Source organism: Dinoponera quadriceps, unplaced genomic scaffold (genome assembly GCF_001313825.1).
Source record: "Dinoponera quadriceps isolate SergipeBrazil2010 unplaced genomic scaffold, ASM131382v1 scaffold37, whole genome shotgun sequence".
In the NCBI taxonomy this organism is placed as follows: Eukaryota; Metazoa; Arthropoda; class Insecta; order Hymenoptera; family Formicidae; genus Dinoponera; species Dinoponera quadriceps.
The window spans coordinates 743,341-764,466 of record NW_014554446.1 but is presented as its reverse complement, the minus strand read 5'-3'; the positions used below and the strand labels follow the sequence as shown (position 1 = coordinate 764,466).

The 21,126-nt window shown below is 49.0% G+C and overlaps 1 protein-coding gene across 1 annotated transcript in view; it reads left to right on the top strand.

Moving 5' to 3' along the window:
* The window catches only part of LOC106748945 (MAP/microtubule affinity-regulating kinase 3-like), a 76,311-nt gene that overhangs the window by 32,302 nt on the left and 22,883 nt on the right, over positions 1-21,126 (top strand). The window contains exon 3 of the mRNA XM_014627905.1: positions 6,021-6,187. Coding sequence (XP_014483391.1) covers positions 6,021-6,187 — 167 coding nt within the window. The remainder of the gene's footprint in view (positions 1-6,020; positions 6,188-21,126) is intronic.

The following is a 21,126-nucleotide window of genomic DNA, read 5'->3' as shown; positions in this document are numbered from 1 at the left end:
GGGGGGGGGGGGGGGGGGGCGTTTGCGAGAATTTGAACGATCGATCGAGCCTCTTTATTCTAATTGACCGCGTCGAGAGTTTAATCGAGCTCTTAATAACCGAGACGATTCGACATCACGACCGGTATCGGGCGGTATTCAAGCCGTGTCCGTCGTGCTTTTGTGCGCGATCTATTCATTCATCCGGCGAGAGAGGGAACTATGTTATTTCGTCTCGCGCATCCCTCTTCTAGTGACAGCCACTATCCCCGTCGTAGATTCCGCGTTGCTCTTCGGTCACGCCACTCTCATCCGGTACATGACGTTCGTCAGAACTCCGTGACAAATCGCGAATGTCCCGAAATTTCGGCGCGCCGCCGGAGTCCGTTAACGCCACCCGAGAGAGAGATGATCCATCTTTCTGGATTTAATTAAACACGCCATTTAGCTGAATTTATGAACCGACCCCGTATATACCCAGCCGGCTGTGTCAAAGTAGACGAGCCTTTCTTCACCCCTTTAACAGTTTAGTCGACGAAACCCTCGGGAGGAGGGAGGGAACGGGGGAGAGATCGAACGAAAGACTTCGGATAATCTTGAATTCCACGCTCCTCTCTCGGCAGCCTCACCGGCGCCATAAATAAACAAACGACGCCTGAAACCGGCGTAATTTCGATCACGGATTCGAACGCGGCCGTTGAGGAGTACGCATTCCGCGCCCGCGAGCGTCTCGGCGATCGATCTCGCCAAAATGATACCGCGTCCAATCGCCGAGTGCAAACTCGGAAATTATTTGTTCGAGTTGCAATCCTTCTCGCGCCGCCGATATACGGAGGAGGAGGAGGAGGCCTGGACCATTAATGCACTGCGTCGTACGTGACCTGGCTGTACGGGCGCGAACGTTGACCCAACACGCGGACACGCAAGTGCACGTGCACGCGCGTAACACACCATGCGCAGGCACGCACTCACGCACGCACGCAGGCATACATACATAAATACGAATGAACGAACGTACGTACGCGGGAACGGACGAGAAAGAAAGAGAGAGAGAGAGGGAGAGAGGAAAAAAGCCGGGGAGAGGACTCTCGTATGCTTGTACGACGTAATTGAATTCATGTGTGGGACGTCGATATCAGAGGCTCGCCGGCGCAGCATCGCGCACCTCGTTTACTCTGAAAATTTTGTTAGTCCGCGCGCTCGCTCGTCACGATCGAGTTACGAGGCGGAACGCGGCCGGTCTGCCGGCCGCGGCCCCCAGGACGGGGGTGTATACGCGCCGGGGAAGATAAAGTACGTAGAAAATATGACGGGAACGCGCGGAACCCGCGCGGATAGCCCGATCCCCCGCGTGCGATTCGAGAATTTCGGAATTTCGGAGACCACCGCGAAATATCCAGCGCGGAATGAACGGAGAGCCGGCGCGCGGCCGATAGGGCCGACTGGTCAGAGGGAAAGAGAGAGACGTGTGTGTACCAATTTTTCGTGCCGAATATACACCGCGAGAATCGTCGCGTCCCGAGCGTGATGGGGCAGCGGCTCGCTTCGGGAACTACGCGACTAAAATATCGCGATGGGATCCCCCAGATCGTCGTCGCCGTCGCGTCCGGTCCAGCCGGTCCGCCGAATTCTACATTATTATACTTCTCAACGCGATAATACGTAGAAAATACACTCCTCGAGTACCTCGAGGACACCGGGTGAAACGTGCGACGGGAAACGCCGAGGATATCCGCCGAGGAGAGCGATCGTCTCTATACAACGAGTTTTCATAAATGGACAAACGACTCTCCGAATTATACCTCCTTCGATTCTTCCCTCTCTCTCTCTCTCTCTCTCTACCGCCTGCTTTCTCTCTGTCGACGGGAATGATTTTACGTTCCGCGGACGGTATTACTTTCCTCGCGTTTATGAAACGCGAATAGAGGAGCGCGTCTTGTTTTATTTAAGCTATCCGTCGAGGGGGAAGAGCTATCGGCGATGAGAATGCTTGCACCTGACGGCAAATATGATAATATCGGGACGAGGACTCCGCCTTCCTTGCCGTTGCTAAATTGGCTATATATGACGTCGCCTTATATCTCATTTCCACGTCGTAATCTTTACGATGGGACGCGCGCGCGCCTAAGGTGCCGGCATCGTCGTCGTCGTACTACGCGCGATTTCGACTGCCGATTCTGGATTCTTCGTAGCATCTGCGCCTCGCATGCAGGCATCGTAAAGTATATTCGTTCTCCCAGGCGGGAAGAAATTCTCTTCACGCAGGGTCGCGCGCACGCCTGCGAATGACGTGTCTGCGCGCGGCGATAGGCACCCCTCCGTTTCCGAACGACGATAAACACGCGCTATAGACGCGGTGCCGTCCGGTTAATCGACTATGCAAATGACCACTCTCCCCTTGTATTAATTATTAATACCCGGATTTTGATGTCGCTGACAGTCGGAACGTGTCGCTGCAAGTTTTCGCCGTTTCGGATTTATGAATAATTTATGGCCCGGCGGTGGGCGAGCTGCGCGACTGACCTACGAAAATCTCAGCCACGCGGCTGCGGAATTCACAGCGGGCACACGCGATACGCAGGACGCGACGAACTTTCAATCCCCCATGGGGACAATGGGCCGGCGGTCGCTATTTTTCGTCTGTTTCTGTTTTACGTCGTATAAAGCCACGTCAAGCGCGCCGGCGGTAAACGCGCGCGCGCCTTCCAATATCCAACACATTTTAGGCAGAGCCGTGACATTTACGGGTTATCGACGTTTCCGTGCCTAGTCTCTCTCGCTAGATTGTTTATTTTATTGTCCCCGGCGATATACGGAGCGATTCAAAATCGCCGTCTTCCGCTTCCAGGGTCGGGCGAATTCAGCTGATTTCGCAGAAACGGCCGAGTGAAAGGTTAAATTGCGCGTTATCGTTTGCCACGCGATAACCGACAGAGAATGAGAACGTCGTTCCAGTTCGACCTATTTATTTCTGCCTATTTGCAACGTCTGAAACGCCGAAATTGCAAAGTAACACTGAATCACCCTATATACGATAAAAAAGAGCACGCACGCGTGCCTGTCGAATTTTACGAAGATTCATGTCGACCGTCGGCGCGTTACTCATGCTCGGGATATCGGAGGAAAGCCGCTTTAAGCACCAATTAAGGTCATTATTGTCGGCCTACAGCGGCAGTAAACGCGTGGCTCGCGCGATTTTATGTCGGTACCGATGTTACGAGCCGATGATCCGCGTAGGATTTGCCCGTTACGACGCCTGACGTCGTCGTCACGTCCCTCCGTTCCGATGGGGGACCAAATCGCAATAAAAATGTACGCGTCAACAGTCGCATTCTAGTAGCTTATTACAACGGGCTCGTGCACAGCGCGGCCGAGGACGGCGCAGGGGATATTCTTCGCTTAAATAATTCCACGAGGACTCGCCGTCCGACGCTTTCGTTATCGCCTCGCAAAAGCGCGAAACAAGCGCTTTGGAGGACGCGCGACTCGGGAAACGATCACGCGAACGTATTCGACGAAAGCACACGTTAAGAATTTACGCGACGGGAAACTTCGTTGGCTACGGAGCTACGTACAATAGTGTAACCTTGAACGATTCACCGACATCTCGGAGATAAGTCGAAAGGTGAGGAGATAATGGTTCGGACGGCCGGATAGAAGCCATCCAGAAATTGTGAGATCGTGCGGAATTCTAGAATACGCGTATTCTTAATTTCTTGGAGTGGAATTTCGCTCGATACAAATGGAAAGTGGCATTATTTTCACTCGAAACGATAGAGCAAATGCTGTCACTGTCTGAAATCGCAAATCGTGAACGTGCCATTCAAGCTTAGAATAGATTCTGACTCCATATGAATGTATATTTCACTTGGTCAAAGTAAATTTGTTCTCGCTACGGCGGGGTATATCGGATTCTATACAAGAGAGAAATGACTGAATTCCTCGATTGACTCGGCTATCAACTTTTCGAATGAAATTTCACCTCAAGAAATTCAAAGAGTATATTAAATTCGCGTTAAAGGGAAAAGCCCGTTTTAAAGTCCCGTCCAGCAAAATAGGATCTCGTGAACGATACGCACCTTTTTGGCATGAGCTGCTGCCGAGAGAACGCGTGTGCGCAATACGCTTCTTGTTTTACCCGGAGAAATGACCAGCCGCGCGCATTTCGCTCGGATCTCCTCCCACCCGCTTTCCTTGCTTTCTTGTTTACACATGGCGAATTTACGTTCCTATTTTACCCATACGCCTGCTGACATATCGAAATCGCGTATCCCACGCGGCTGATTCGCTTGGCAAGCGTCAGGCAACGTATCAATGAATCCGCCAACGAAACGACGATCCTTGCCAAGCCAGATAGAGCGGCGCGTCTCTCTCCCTTTCTCTCTTGCGAATTAACTTTGCGACAGAGCAGTAAAGCAACTCCCTGGAAGTTCTCGTTCAGTTTCTATTGGCCAAGTAGTCGCCCCCGATTCCCGCCGATTTCGAGCGGAGCGAACGTTGTCGCGAGAGGCTTACATCAAACGAAACAATACTTTTGACTGATTTTCCGAGCCCTAGTGTATTGAGAAACAAGTGTTTGCTGTTTGTTTAATAGAAATGTTTTCCTCTCAGTAATAACGTTTGTCTCCAGCAAACGATAATTCCCCGTTCGACTATACATTACCAATATTTATAATCAAATTTTATATATTTAAGGCCATCTTGAGTTTATCTTCAGATATGTTACAGCCAAAATGATCTGAACGTACAGTATATGAAGATGAACTTAAGACGATCTTATATAAGATTTAACTGTGAGTACTGACCTATATCTTGTTCACTTTGAGAATCGATTTACTCGAAATCCTCTTGCGAAAGCTGCGATTAATTAAGTAATGGTGATTTCACAGTAATGAAACACGATAATTAACTAAGAGAGAGAAAGAGAGAGAGAGAGAGCGAATTAGGAATCTCGTCCTCTCCGATTCCGCTCGATACCCCGGCCGTTCGCACTGCATGTGATATATTTCGCATGCACAGGCGATATTTATTCGGCTCTCGTGAGCCGCGCGATTCATAATTAAAGCGGCCGCACCGCGCCGATGTGTCCAGCCACGAAGAATTAAATAATCATCGGCGCCCGGGGAACATCGACTCGCCATCGGCCGGCAGCAATCGCTGCGACCGTAATTCGTCGGTCACGCGCGCCCAACGTCGCCGCATGCATATCGTTGCATTAAGGTAATCGCTTAATCGGCGAGGCCCGCTCGCCACCGCCGCCGCACTCGCAGTATCGCGCGCGCGTGAAATTCGGGAAACGCTTTCTCGATAATTACGATGCGCCTCCGCGGCGGTGCATTTTAAATGCGCGCGATCAATTTCGCGCGACCGGTCCCGCCGACTCTCCGCCGCTTGTTGCTCCATTTACAAAGGGCCGAGAGCGAGTCAAACGCACGGCCGGCGTGTGGAGCGAGCCGCGCGGAGCGAAAAGATCAGGAGAGATTATACGCACGCGGCGTTTACGTTATTCGATAAATTCCCAGCGTGTCACCTCTATTTCTATCTCCCTCTCCCCTGTCGACCTTTTTCCTATTCTCTCGGCATTCGCGTTCGATTTGCCTCCGCAAATCAATTGTAAATTTCAATCGTATTCCCGCGCAATAGCTGTCCCAGGACCGTAACGATGCAATTATACATGGCGTACTTATAAAAATTCAAATTCGGTCACGTTCAAATCGCAATTGTAATCTTGTTGAATAAAATTCGTAAAATTGGTGTGCGATGTTTAGCACGTTCAACGCACAATTTAGATCAATTTGTCTCTCCCCAAAGATGCATTTGGCATAAAATATATCCTCCGCACTCGCAACGACGAAATTCGAAATTTGCCGGAACGATGCCGGGTCTCAAATCGTGAACCAAAAGTGATATTCGCGAGCTTAAGAGCGCGGAAATCCGAGGATCGTGGAATCCTCGCGTCGCATCCTCGAGTCAAGTCGCGCAACTATAGACCGCGCTACCAATGCGAATCAATAACGGTTTAATTTAACGCCTGTTTGCAGAGCGGATCCGTGTACTATCTCGTGACGGAACTCGCGACCGGCGGTGACCTGTGCACGCACATTAAGGAACAGCCGACCGGTAAACTGGACGAGAACACGGCGCGGCTCTACGCCAGACAGCTGGTCGCCGCGCTCAAGCACATGCATTCGAGAGGAGTCGTTCACCGGTGAGTCAGCCGTGCTTTGGCGGTGGTTCGCAAATTTTAAAGCGATCTCGCGTGCCTGCGGTCCAGATTTCCTCCGAGGTTGTTCATAGCGCGACGTGGGAACAACTCGTGCGAACCATGATGTTCTCTCCCTCTTGTTCTCTCTTTCTCACTCGATAAAATAAAAGGTCTAAGAGCATTAAAGGAATCTTTAATTCGTGAGTCAATTCACCGCGACAACTCCAACATTTACCGCGAGACATCAAAGTACGGGAGAAGTATGCCAAAATACATACAATGGAAACTACTTCAATCGAGTCAAAGGTTAAACGAGGGGAGATGGAGCGAACCTTTACATACTTGCGCATACATTGTATAGGGGACTGTGTCAGGTTCGCCGAAGAGGGTCACGTTGGTGTTTCGTTTATTTTTTGTGAGAAAAACAGAGGAAAATATTTGTTTTAGAATATGCGTAACTTTCCTATACAGGAAAAAGTGCTTAATTCAAGTAAATAATTATTCCGATATTCTTTAGCAAATATTTCTATTTGGATCAAGTAATATATGCTTATTTGATCCAAATAAAATTTACTTAATCCAAGTAAAAATTTGCAAAGGAATATTAGAATAATTATTTACACGCATCTAACACTTTTTTCCATGTACTAATCGACAGAGCAACTCCTTAATATTATGCAATGTAATTAGGTCATTAGAATTCTTTGTATGCACTGTATGCATTATTGATATCTCATTTATCGATCATTCGAAAACAATGTGTCAAGCTGTTTAGTAATCTGTCGCTATAGTAACTTTACGTATACTTTACGTTAATAGCCGGAGATGAATATGGATACACACTTTCAGCAGATTGAAAGTTGCAACACTTTTATCCGGGGAATTTCTTGCAACGCCCACATCCCGTGTCCGATAACAGAATTTGTTTTTTTAATAATTCTCAAGAAACACATATTCTCATGGAATAAGAGATGCGTTGCGTAACTCATCGACAAAAATGCAATCTTTAATCTGCCGACTGTGCGTGTGTGTGGTTAGAAAATATTAGTGTAACCTAATTACACTGTTGGAGCGCTCATACTTCATAAGAAGCGTATACTTTACAAAAGAGTGCTCGAATTCATCATCATTATGCAACATCCACCGGCATGATAACGGTCGAGCGGCGGTTTCATACGACGGTATATAAATCGCCCCGGAGATGCAACAATCTCGAAGATCCGCCGCGCGATCGTTCGCCCGCGCGCTCTGTACGCTCCACGGTCCAATAATATTCAAGTGCGCGACGTGTCGTGCCTCTTTTTCCAGTTGGCCGCGGTGATGTACGACGATGTTGGCCGGCCGGCCGTGGCGTATCGTTTAAATAAAGAAATCGTCCGGCATATTACACACGAGGGAGCATTTGCGATCGCGAGCGCGGTGCGCCGCCTCCTGCGATCGCGCCGTATCGATAACGACGCGCATTCCTGTTTATTACGAGTGGAATTGCACTCGCGAGGCTGCTCGCTCGCGCTTCCCGGGAACGCACCTCGGCCTCGACCGACCGATTAAACGTGGCTTCCTGAATTAATCGGCCAGCAACGGGCCAGCAGACTCTCTCGCGTGTTGCGCCTGCGCTAATTTCGCCGGCGGTTTAATTTATCGCGAGACACGCGAGCGCGATTTCTATTTATGTAATGTATCATATTTATATACGGCTTTCCCCCCTTCCTCCCCCAACTCCGAACTCCTCGGGACTCCGTTCGCAATATCATTTCATCGCGTCCCCTACATCCTGTTCTAATATGAAAGAAAAGTCAGCGCGCCGTAATCTCGAGTCGAAACGCGAAATTTCACCCGCCGTCCCCCGCGCTTTCATACATCACCTCGCATCAGCATATTGCTTTGTGAGACGCGCGCGACGTTACCAAATCGAAATGCGGATCATTTTTTATAACGACTCCTCCCCCCACGCACACTGATTACCGGGATGTTTCGATGTCACCGCGTGTCCCTCGATCGCCGGATATTAGACGTGAAGTTAAATGCAATGATTGCAACATCGAGACGTCATTATACGGAAAATAATGTTGAATCAATAAAATCCCCAACGTAGCGTAATTGGAGTAAATCTTGTTGATTCAATAGCATATATCATTAAAATTACTATGTTATGTATTGTTTCAACAATTAAAGTATTAATTTCAATGACGTCGCTCTTGAATCAAGATTTATTCCAATTACGCGTGCTGTTAAAAATTCTATTGATGCACAGCATTTTTTCCGGTAGAGTCACTTTATAGGAAAGACATCCGAAGTGAGCACACCTTATTAACATCCGCGAAGACATGCGTCGACGGGATATTCGGCCTCGAGCTTCGCGACATCATATATATGCGTCACCCAGGTAAACAGAGGGGATTGATTTCCGACACACTCGTGAAGAATCGCGCGGCGTCTCGACGACGCTCCCTTCGCGTGCGAGAAGACGAGACGTGTAATGACGTGCACACGTGACGCGTCACGGACGGACGGACGCAAGGACGAGCTCTCGTTACTCGCGACGGATCAGCGAATATAAAGCAGCAGCCAGCCAGCAATATGGCGTACGCCATGGCAGTTTGTTTTCGTCGTGAGCGCAAAGTCTCAATCTCGGATGATAGTGATAGATCGTCGCTCACAGACTCGTACGTCAGCTCGGGGAGGAGGCGAGGATGGAAAGGGTGTCGGACTCTGCGAGGGATCTCGCGAGGAGGGTTAGGAAAATCGCTATAAGCGATCGCTTAACCCCTCGAGAGATTAGCTTGTTTCTCGTTCTCTCTCTCTCTATCTCTCCCTCTCTGTCTCTCCCATCCTCATTCTCTCGTCCGTCCGTCCATCCGAGAGAAGGAGACCCGGAGCTTTCGCTAATGGGAATGGAGAAGATTCAGCGCTAAGGATAGTTAACGATCATTGGCCCGAGGATGCGCGTCCTACCGCGTCCTTTTTGCCGCACTATGTACGCCTGTAGATTGAGACAAACGGAGCGAGCAACCGCTTTGATTTCTTCCCGACGAAGCACGTCTGTCGTACTCTCTTCCTCAAGTACGCTCTAAGTTTATCTTCAGATAGTTCGTTGATTTTTCGAATTATTATCTTATAAGACGATAATAATATTTATAACAGATAACAGCCGATATCGGCTATTGTTCAGTCAAGGCTTCTACGAAACTTCCTCGAGTCGTCCGTTGTATAAATAGCGTCTTATCAGATCGCGTTTCAGGTTAAGGCAGGTCCCGGTAGATATCGCGCGCTGATCAAGGATGTTTACTATAGCGTTTCTGTCTTTGCAAGAAAGAGATCCGCAGTTATTGATAAATGATAACGGGACAACAGCAGCTGCTCGTGGAAATGGAATTACGCTAACGTCAACCGTCGAATGAAAATTTCAGTTGTTCGTTCTGTGTTTTCGTCTCGCTCACGTTATCGTCGTCGCTTGCACCGCTGCCGCGTCGCCCCGACGGATCCACCGCCGGTTTTTCCAGGCGAGGGAAGATCGCGGGGACGACGTGGGACGACGAGGAGCAGAGGCGTCTTTTGTACATCAGCCCTCTCCGGGCCGGGACCACCGAGCATCCGCAGGCTCACGTTTTAATTCCGACGAGCGCCTCCCGTTTGCTTCGCCATTATTCGCCGGACAAAGCGGTGATCCTCGAGGCGCAAGGGCACGGACTTCCTGCGGATCCTCGAGACGCGAGGGTAGGATTACGATTTGCCCGATTTCCCGCCCTATGCCGTCGCTGTCCCGCCGAGGACAGAGAAAAAGAGCGAGAGGGAAAAGAGAGAGAGAGAGAGAGAGACACTCCCGGCGCGAAAGCCGCCTCGCATGTTTACCTACGCTTTTACTTACGCGAGGACAACCAGCCCCGACAAGTAGTAAGAGTAAACGGTAAAGCTGTAAATCGAATACCGCCACTATAGCCGGTATCCGATGGAAAGGTCGGAGACGTTCGTTTCATGGGCTTATCTAAGTACATATGACGCATCTCGGTTACAAAAGCACAGATTATTTCCCTCCGCGACTTTTCGCGCATGCGCAGAGAAAAATAATTTGCTGGCATGTCAAATTTCATGTCGCAGCAAAATCTGTTGGTTATCGCGTGGACAGCAAGAAACGATTTCTTAAGAATACTAATTGCCATTCGCTGAATTATTTTGCTGAATCTACAAATTATTTTGCTTTAAGAACAAATTAGTAAATGTGGGGAAACACTATTTTGTCCTAACAGCAAATGAACTTGTGCCAAGGATAAGTTCACACGGCAGAATATTTTCTATTCTGGCAACAAAACTGTTTCCGCTTCAATTACGAATAACTTGCTGATTTGGTCATGCCAACTAAATTTTATTGCTGTCCCGACGAATATGCAGTAGCAACGATGATTTCACTACGATAACATTATTTTTCCCCGCGAAACGGAGTAATCATATACACCTACGATCGCATCTATCTCCGTAAAAAGGTAAGATCCGATTGTCTTTGTTGTTCCATTGCCGTATCGATTTCGTCGCTCGTTCAATCTTCGCGCGAGCCACACCCCGTCCTCTGCGACGCGGAATAATAAAGTTTCCAAATATCTGCGCGAGAATAAAATGAAGAGGATAGAAATCCGCCTGTCTCTCTCCGCATACGAATGTGAGACGCGGCCAGCACCACCGCCGGCTTATTTACGACAGATTCCCTTACTCGACATGCGACTTTCCTACACGCCACTCTACATACGGTAGCCTCGAGTCGAAGTTCGCGGAAAGATCAGGCGGCGCGAATATTCAACAGAAGCAAGTACCGTTATAATCTGAGGTGAATTCGCAACGCGAGTCGCTCTCTCTCTCTCTCTCTGTGTCTCTTCCTTTCTCTCTCTGTATGTGTGCCTACGATCTCCGCGTTCATCTCGGATCACGTGCGAGGCGAACGTGGAGAGGAAAAGGCGGAAAAGCATCTCGGAAAGTATCAGCAGCGGCGGTAAAGACGTTAATGGACACAGGCACTCGGTTATCCGCCTAAGTATAGTACTTACGGTGCCTGTGTATATCCTTCGACCCGTTATACGCATAGGTTCGCCGGTCCAGAGTGCTTCCGCCGGCTAATCGAGTCTACGGCTGGCTAATTGGCTCCGTTCGCCGGTGACCTTGATCTCTCTCTCTCTCTCTCTCTCTCCCTCTCTCTCCTTTCTTTCTCTCTCGCTTATTATCTTTCTTCTTCTCTCGCGGCTTCTTTTATTCTGCCATTTCTATTCCACCGGCGTGCCATCTCGCTGTCGCCCGGATGTCGCGCGTCGATTCTCTCGTCTCTCTCTTTTCCCGCACAGAGAGGACAATTACTCCGAGGACGTTTTTCGCGAAGCATGAGGGTGACAATGAACGAGAGACGGCAGAGGATAATTACGGCGCGTTTGCGTGCATCACAATTGAGGCGATCTCGCATGATACGAAATAAAGTAGTGACGTAGGAAACGTTACGCGACGTGGGTCGGGAGAGCCCGTCTCTCGGCGATCTCGATTACCTGCAGTCCTTTGTCAAGTTGCGAGGTTTGCATTTTTCTAAATCTCCAATCAACGTATTAATATATCGGCGACTGACGAGAGGCCGTCGATGGTCACGTCGAGCCCCGGTAGTTTTCCCCTCGGGCCCGAAAGCCGGCGAGAGGAACATTCAAATTCCGCACGATCGCGCGGCTAGAAAGTCCTGGGCGCACCGCGGCGTGACAAAAGGCGACGACACGTGTAACAATGCACGGATCGCCGAGATCGATCGGCGTGACGAAACGGCCGGCCGCGCGGCCGATCGATCGATCTGCAAAAGTGCAACGATGCCCGCGGGTCTCACGACGACGCGGCCACGCGGTGTGTTCCACGAACTTTAGCATTTGTACCACTATCGCGGCGGCGGTGGCGGCGACTCGATAATCCGCGTTAACATGGGAATACGAGTGCATTTCGAGAGTGGTGCCGAGCCTCAATAACGTATTGCCTATTACGTGGAAACGATACCGTGCTCGATATCTCGCTCCGCTCGCGCGCGCACACCTCGGACACGTCTGTCCGTTGCGACAGCTCTTCGGCTCTCGTACCCGAGCAATTTCAACTTGGAGCCGCAACTGAAACTGAATCGACGCTTATGCCGCTTTCATACAGGATACGAAATGTCGCGGAGTAAACAGAGCGAGCGGCCAATAATTCCACTCAATCTCTGATCTGAACTTTATAAAGAAATATTTAAAAAGTTACAGTGAATTTCACTTAGGTTTCTTTAAGGTCTTATTCTTAACTATTTCAGGGATTGGCTACCATGCCCCGATTGGGCTCTATGAGCACTGACCTTATTAAGGATATCCACGTTAATGCCTATTTAGAGCCTATTCACGAAATTCCTTTCGGAATTTGCCTTTCTTGACCATATCGAGGTCCGATAGATAAGTCTGTTTTAGGGTATGCCTATCTAGGGCCATTATTTGAGGCACGCCACGATTAATTTCTATCCGGTGGGTTATCGCCACAAACACACTACAGTAAAGTTTGCTACAGAAATGGTTTCCCTGGCTATAATTACTTCGCTATGCAATTGCAGTAACAAGAATATTTTTTTCTTCTCGGTGTAATAACTATTGCTTTTTCATTTCTCAAATTGGCGCAGTGTAACAATTCCTAATTGTTATACAGTCATATACATTAATAAGCGCATAATTATATTTCATAATCATCAACGTCGCATCGGTAACTCAACCAGCTTCTTAATACTTTTCCCTCGTTAATTAATCTCGCATGATATCCCGCCTGAGATTTACGACTCGACAGCTCGCGTGGCTCGTGTGAAATCGGCTTAACGCGGCGCGGCTGTACTTAAATATAACTCGCCGGCGGCCGTTCTGAAATAATATTTATTATGCCTGCTGGAGAGAGGAGGAGCCGCGCACGAGGACGCTCGTTTCCATCGAAAGTACGAGTTCGATTATTCCACCGTGGAGGGAATTTAAAGTGCGGGATTGCTCCCCGATTTACTGCGCTGTCCGTAATGGACACGTTGCTTTCCAAGTTTCGTAATCGATATCGTGTCTCGCCGCACGAAGATACGACAGTCGTCNTTTTTTTTTTTTTTTTTTTTTTTCTTATGATTCTCCTATTCGACGTTATTCTCAAATTATTCGTAAAAACTACAACATAAACCTAACTCGTATTCCAAATGGGTATTTATTCAATAAACCATGTTTTTACCGAGCAATTCGATTATCACAACGACTATTGCTCAAATTCACGAAGTTATTCCATCCCATTTTGTCGTTTTTTAGAAAGCCATTCCTCCTCCGCTTGTCGGATATACGCGTATTGAATTATTCGAATAATCCGACCTCCAGTTATCACCTGCGAAATCGCATCGTCAAGGTAAGGAGGTGCGCGGCAGGTGCGGCTCGCACGCGAGACATCGAACTTGATCAGCCCCGGGGGCGCAGGTGCCGCAGAAAAGTTTCTACGGGTATGAGTCGGACCACGAGGGCGATATTTCCTGGCTTCCCGCGCCGGCAGTTGACAGGAGCGTGATATAGGGTGGAGGAACGGACTCGATTGTTTTTCCAGCGATAAGACGGAGGCGGTGGAGGCGGCGAGCCGCCTTCGGGAAGACAAGACCTCCTGCGGCCCCCATCGTGCGGCGTGCGCCATTACCGCACGGAAATTACCTCGAAATTAATTTAAACTTTCATAACAAGTAAACTGGCCGCCGCGAGACGAAGCGAGATAACGGCGGCCGGATCATCCCGGCCGTAGCCGGAATCGGAGCCCGCTCTCAGGAGCCATTGCTGAATCTCTTGTGAAATATTGTGAAATTAAATTAACAGAAACCGCCGGATCCGCGCCAACGGATCTCTCTATCGTCCCCCCTTCGTCTCGAATTCTTATTCTTCTTATCGCTATTTGCTCGGACACATGAGATATCGCGTTTAACTTCACTATTCAGAGTGTAATTGCGCGTCTTGATAAACCCACCGGTCATTCCGATGGGAATATTATGTGAAATGAAAGTGAAAATTAACGTCACTTAGAAAAACTTCATCGTCGAGGTATTAAGTCATTCGGATAAAACAAAGGGGCAAAATTCAAAATTAAATTCGCAATCGTTGATACATCAAAGCCATAATACGAGAAGGGTGGCCGGTGCAATCAATACAAAACGATAAGAAGAGAAAGAACACAGCGGAGCCCTCTTTCCATCGGTACTAATTTATTCTGTAAAACGTTTACCGGAGTGCGATTTGTCTCTGGAAAAGAAAAGCGGAAGCGGGAGCACGACAAATCGAACGCACGCACGGTTTGTCCGTTCGCCCGGCATTCAGCCGGGTGATTTATTTCTTAAATCAATTAAGGAGATCTGTATGTCGAGTCCGTGGGATTGTCTTACAGAAGAGTGAACGAGAGAGAGAGAGAAAGTGGGTAGGGGCAGCAATTCCGGGCGAAGCCCGCGGTTCTTGCCGCGTTCGCAAAGAGGGTGAGAAGATCGGGAACACGGACGGGATTGGCGGGGCGTAAAGGCTCGCAGCGAGTGAGAAAGACGAGATCGATAGGTGCGAAGGAAAAAGCGTATAAAAAAGACGGGCGGGAGAGAGAAAGGGAGGGGAGGGAAAAGAGAGGAAACCGGCGCAATCGCCGCGCTGCGGTTTCGTCGTTGCGAGAAAGACCGAGACTCAGCGCTTTCGAGATTGATTCCGTACGTCCGCGCGTCCGGGCCGCAGCCCACTAATTAAAGAACGCTCGTGATCCATTAGGGAATTAAAAATTGACACTGTTTGTTTCCGGGGCGAGCGAAAATATTTCGATTATTCCGTCTTGGCTCACCGCAGCCGTATATTTACGTGTCTGCGCAATTTCCGCGGTATCTCATGGCAAAATGAAATAGGAGAAATTAAAGTGACCGATTGATCGGCGAGCTGTGTAAAAGGCGTCCGTTACGAACTCTCACAGCGACGACGGGCAGTGGAAGCGCAGCGTACTGGCAGGCTCACGGCCGCTCCGAGAGACCAAGGACGAGGTTTATTGCCGCTTTTAACGCGATCCTCGAACGTGAACCGAGGCAGCTAATGGGTTAAGCGTTTTCGCGTTTATCCTCTTCATGGAAATTGCTGAATCTCGTACGCCTGCTACGTCGAATGGATAGCTCTCGTCCCTTCTCTCTCTCCTTCTCCCTGTCTCCCTCGCCCTGCCTCTCTCTCTCTCTCTCTCTCTCTTGTACTCTCCGCTTGGCTCAATCCGGATCCTTGAATTGCCTCGGAGAGAAAATCCGGTCGCGGACCATTGCTTTCAGCCCAGGGTGTATTGGATGCGTCCGATCGAGCGGATCCTGTCGCAACATCCCCTCGGCCAAGGAATTCCGGAATTGCGAGCGGTGGTCCGCGTACGTACGTGTGTGCGCGCGCACGCGCGTGTGTACACAAAAGGTTCGGGTCCGAGAGCTTGAAGAGGAATGGCTGTAGCGGAAGGACCGAGGGACCGAGCTAGGCGGGAAACGCAATTAGAGCTCAACTGGTCGGTGTTAGGAAGAGCTTTCGTACCGGGAGAAGAGAGAGAGAGAGAGAGAGAGAGAGAAGTGGAGGACCGGAGGGAGACAGGGTAGCGAATGAGTAGAATTTTCCTGGGGTTTCTGTGGGCGGAGACCGGCGGGAGAGAGAGATCGTTCCTGGCCGAGGGCCCGGGCTTCCAGAAATCAATGTGATATCTTCTGCGGTCGTCGAAAAAATTCGAGCGCAAAGAGCACCGTCCATCGATCCTCTCGCTTTTTGTGCGACGCGACTCATCCGGGGGCGAGCGATCGCTTCTACTTAAGCGCGACGTGGCTTTAATTACATCCCGTTCCGCGATACACGGAATATGTCGCGCGTGTGTACAAATAGAGTGTAAGAGAGAAATAGAGAGAGAAAGAAAGAGAGAGTGAGAGTGTACGCAATTTTTAAAATATATCATTTCCGTCGCTAATCTCTTTTTGATGCGCGCCAAGCCGGCCGGTTTCCTCGGAATGAAAATATAACTTCATCGGTGAAGGATTAATTTTTTGTCCCCTTCGGGCGAAATATCCGAGATTGAACGCGCGAGCACAGGCGGGAGCGCGCTCTTGGCTGCGATAACAATACCGGTTTAATTTTACAAATCGGTACGGTGCTCTCGCAAAGAGCGATATATCCGCGTCGTTTTAACAAGACTCCTCTCGAATATCTGGCACTGTTGCATTTTCGGATGACTTGCCCGAGCGCGGAGCGAATCGTCCGTGATACTTTTCCGGGATCGTCTCGACAGGGTCTCGACGTCCCCGCGTTTATCCGCGGCACTAACCAGAGCTCAAACGGAACGTATCGCACGGCGACGAGCGTCTCTCGTCGGCGGGTTCAATTTACAATGGGCACGCCGGGGGAGAGCGTATCACGCGTCAATTATCTCCGATCGTCACGAGTGGGAAGATAAACGTTATATTCGCGTACGTTTCGGCATCGGTGTACATACCCGGTATATATCCATCGGAATTATATGGCGGCTTCGATTCCTTATTCTGACGGACGTCTTAAATGCCGCTACCTGTTTTATCTAATACGTCCCGAGCGAGCGCTTTCAGCTCAAACGACCCGCGACTTGCTTTATTCACCGAGTGGAGACGCTGAGTGCGTCTCTCTCATATACGTGCGTGTATGTGTGTGTGTTTGGTGAATGCAAATCGCGAGATTTTCATCCGACCCGCCGCCGTGGCAATGCGATGCTCGCGAGTGGATCTAAAAGCGTATCTGGGCGAAAACATCTCGAAATACATTCAATACAGTTCGACAGTTACTCGCTCGTTTTCAAGAAAAAGAGAGAGAGAGAGAAGGAGAGAGAACGAAGAAAAGGCGAAGCGGGACTCCCCAGAAATGAATGAATGCTTACAGAGACGTCTCCTCCATGAAAATACGCGCGTTTCCGCGTCCCCGTCGAGGCGACGCTGCTCTATCGCGCGCGTATCGCCGGAAGTGCGTTTTGGCTTTCGTCCTGCATCGCGTCGATTCAATTTCCGTGGGAAAAATAAAGCGCTCACCGTGCCGCAGCTCTTTCGTTGCGTTCGACATCCGGGGAGATTCGCGAGCGGGCGAGCGAATGAGCGAACTGCGGATTAGCGCGATCGATCGCGCAAGGTCAGCCGGCGTTGTTAATGCAAGGCACGCGCTGACGCCATCCGGTTGCATTTGCATACAACGGAGGAAACCGCGCGCTGCGTTGTTGGCTGCGGTTCACCGTTACGTACCGCTAGGGAGCTTTTCCCTGAACGTCGGCGAAGGACATCGTCACGGAGAAAGGACTTTTTCACGGGCGAGAGAATGAGAAGAAACCTCGAGCGTAAAGAGAGAAGGAGAGATCGCAGAAAAATCGAGCGTAATTTCATTCGATCAGCACTCTGCGCGAAATTTTTATTTCAAGTTCAGCGAGGGACTCGACGTTAAAAATGAAGAACTGTCGCGGACTGAACGAATAAAGAGACTATTGTGAAAGGTTAATTGAAAGAAGATCCGAGAGAGATAAGTCGTACGACCAACGTTGAAGGATTACGGAATGGTCGAATATATCAAGTATCGCGAGTCGCGAGTGATGCAACAGGCGTAGAAGCCGCCGTGGAAAAAAAAGGAATGAAAAGGGAAAAAAATTGACACGCGAGTAGAGTGAACGAGAGCCGCCGAAAAAACGCGTTGCGTCACGATCCACCTACAAGTCGCGCCTTCGCACGAACCTCGCGCGTCCAAGTACGACGAGCGGACGGGCGGGCGGTCCCCCGTCTCGTTAATTTGCAAAACAGATACGTTTTGCAACCCGGCAAAGCGCTGCTCGCGAGCGGATTATGCGTATTGTTTCTTTTCCTCGTGTCCTTTTTTCTCTTCACCAAGAGTTTTACATCGATAGTCCAAGGCTGCTCGCCACCGGACTGCGAGCACCTTGACCGTCGTTCTCTTAATCATCTATCTTAAACCTTGCGCAACGACGTGTCGGTCCTGTCGCTCTTTCAATGAATTTTAATGACCGCTGCAACGCTTAAAAGTCGCGGCGCGTAAAGCTAGACGTACGCGTTCAGGTTTGCCTTGCAGGAAAGTGACGGGATTATCGGCGCGGATGTGTTCTTTTTTTCTGCTTTTTTGTCCTCTTCTCTCAGCACCCTTCTCGCTTTTTCTCAGCCTCATCGGTCCGCAGACACCGGCGTGTCGATTCCTCCGTGGTATATATCGACACTGGTATTAATATGCACCTGCTTCATTAGCCGGTATACCGCTTCATTAGCACCCACTTTAACGCAAACGGCCCTTGCCCGATCCGCTAAATGCGCGATGAATCCCTCGCGACGGAATTATTTTGTCTTTAATGATTCCACCAAGTTCGCTTCCACCCCGAATATTGCGCGCAAAGTTTACTAATTATTCCATTATATATTTTTATCTTAATTATTGTAATTGTATGTGTAATATTAATATTATACGTTAATATACACTGGGAGAAATTCCACTAAAATTACAGTTATTTTCAGCCGCAACTGTACCTTTTCTGATTTTAACTCAAAAAATAATAGTAACAATATGCATGTATGGTTATTATCACTGAAACTATGCAAGCTAAAAAAAATTGTGTATCTGCGTTAAAGTCGAACTTTGTTAAAAAATTATTATATTAGATTTTTAACATACCCGTGTGTTAATTTAACGTATAATGTGTTTATGTTATCTCAATCATTTGTGTTGAGTCGATATTCAACGTTCAATGTGCAAGTGTTAAAATAACACATTTTATATTTCAGTGTCGATTAACATATGAATATTATAATTTTGTATTAATTTTTGACATAATATTTGTATTACTTTTCAACGTATTCACCTCGAATTTAATTGATTGTGTGAAATTAACATAAAATATTTTACTGTGTGGTAACAATTCGAAAAACGAAGTTCTACTAGAGTTCTTTCGTTTATGCGATTATAATTACAAATACCGAACATTCTTTTCTCAATGAGCAATGAAAAAAGCGATAAGTGTCAGAGAAAAATATAGCGAAATTTCTTGGGAAAAAGGGTCGAATGTAAATTTTCTCAAGGACTCAGAACGGCAAGAGAGAGAGAGAGAGAAAGAGAGAGAGAGAGAGAGAGAAAAATCGCGGTGCTTAAAGCATTCCGTGTAGGAGCGGGTACAGCTTGGATCGCGCAAAATTCACGTCGTAATCAGCAAAAGGAAGAAAGAAAGAGAAGAACATGCACACGCGTGAGTCGTTACGGGAGCAATATCGCCGCATGCCTCGTAGTAGCCTCGCAGCGCGCGCGAGCATTGTCTCGATAATTCGCGAGCGAATTTGTCCGTTTCCCTCCCCGTTTGCCGCACTACCGCCCTCGCTAAGAAAACGCGCATAAATACGCATAACCGGTCTGGCACGCTTTATGCACCCGATAATGGCGCATTTGCTCCCCTCCGGTCCCTCGTCGTCGAGTGCATCGTTCGCGATACAGACCACTCGCAATAGTCCTTCTCGTCCCCTTTCCGCCCTCTGCCTCCGTGCGACTCGCCCTCTCCTCCTCCCCCCCCCCGATTTTCCTTTCCTTTCGCCCGTACTCCATTATGTAAATTCTTAGCCGGCTGTGCGCCACACCGCGCCGATACATTATCGCGTGTTCTTTGCCATATTGAATAACGAAGTTATGCCTTAAGCCGTCAACCTTCACGCTAATATAACCGCACGCTCGCCCGCGACTACAACTATCGGTTAATTCACTTTCCCTCATTTTCGCCCGTAGATTTTTCTAATCCCACCTTCCTGCGCGTCTGTTTGCATTCTCCTACGCACGGTAGTTTCCCCTGGTTTTATTATCGTCTCGATTTCAGAAGATATCACCCACCGTCACGATGGTCTCTCCTGCGGCTCGAAATCTCTTCGAGAATCCTATTGAGATATCCCATGGTGGTCGAGGAGACATTTTCGTGACAAGTGACGAAGCGGACGCTAGCCCAACGCGACCCTAATCGACCTCGTCGGCTTCGTCAACGCGCAAACCACATCTCTCCCTCCCCGTGTCGGCCAGTTGGGATTATCAAAAAATCGCCAGCACTTTTTGCACGACGTTGAAGCGTAAAACACGAACTTCCGTGATGGGCATCTTTTCTCTCGCACGCGGCGCTCGCTATTATTGTCCGTTCGCTTTTATCGCCGCCACGGTATAATAATAAACCTTGGTGCACGAAAGGGAGAGGGCGGAAAGGAGAGAGAGAGAGAGAGGGAGGGAGGGAACACGGCGGGGTGTAGCCGAGGAAACACCGGAGGAATATCGCTGGGACGATTTCACGGAAGGCTACCTACGATAGAGCGTATCCTGTTACGAGGAAACGTAAGGCGGAGTGACGCGCGAACGATTATCTCGTAGACGAGACGAGCACCTTTGATGTTTTCCCGTCTGTGACACGGGGACGCACACGCTCGTTCGACTCCCGTGACTCTATTCAGCGAGCTATTCTCGTCCCGCGGGAGTATCCTTCTGGAAAACGCCACGTCTACGTCGCGTGACGCTTTTCTCGGAGGGAAATCGTCGCATCGGCCGCGATGATGTGTTATTTATCGCTACGACCCCCAATGTAACTGATAAGACTATCGTTACTCGTTCATCGCGGAGTGTCTGCTTCGTTCTTTCGAGCTCTACTAGCATTTCTCTTTCTTTTTTACTATTACTAAGGTTTATTTTTTGTTCCGAGTGTCTCGAGATTTGAGCGTTAGTATCGCGCTTTCCGAAGCTGGCGTTTTTTCATAGAGTTTTTCTTCCGAATGTTATCGTTATCGCTATCGTCGCGCACAGGATGACGTATACGAATAATATGTGGTCGTTCGCAGCATTTACAGTTTCTCGGGGTAGCCCAGAGGTCCCCCTCCTCTCTCTTGGAAGGCACGATCTATCGAGGAG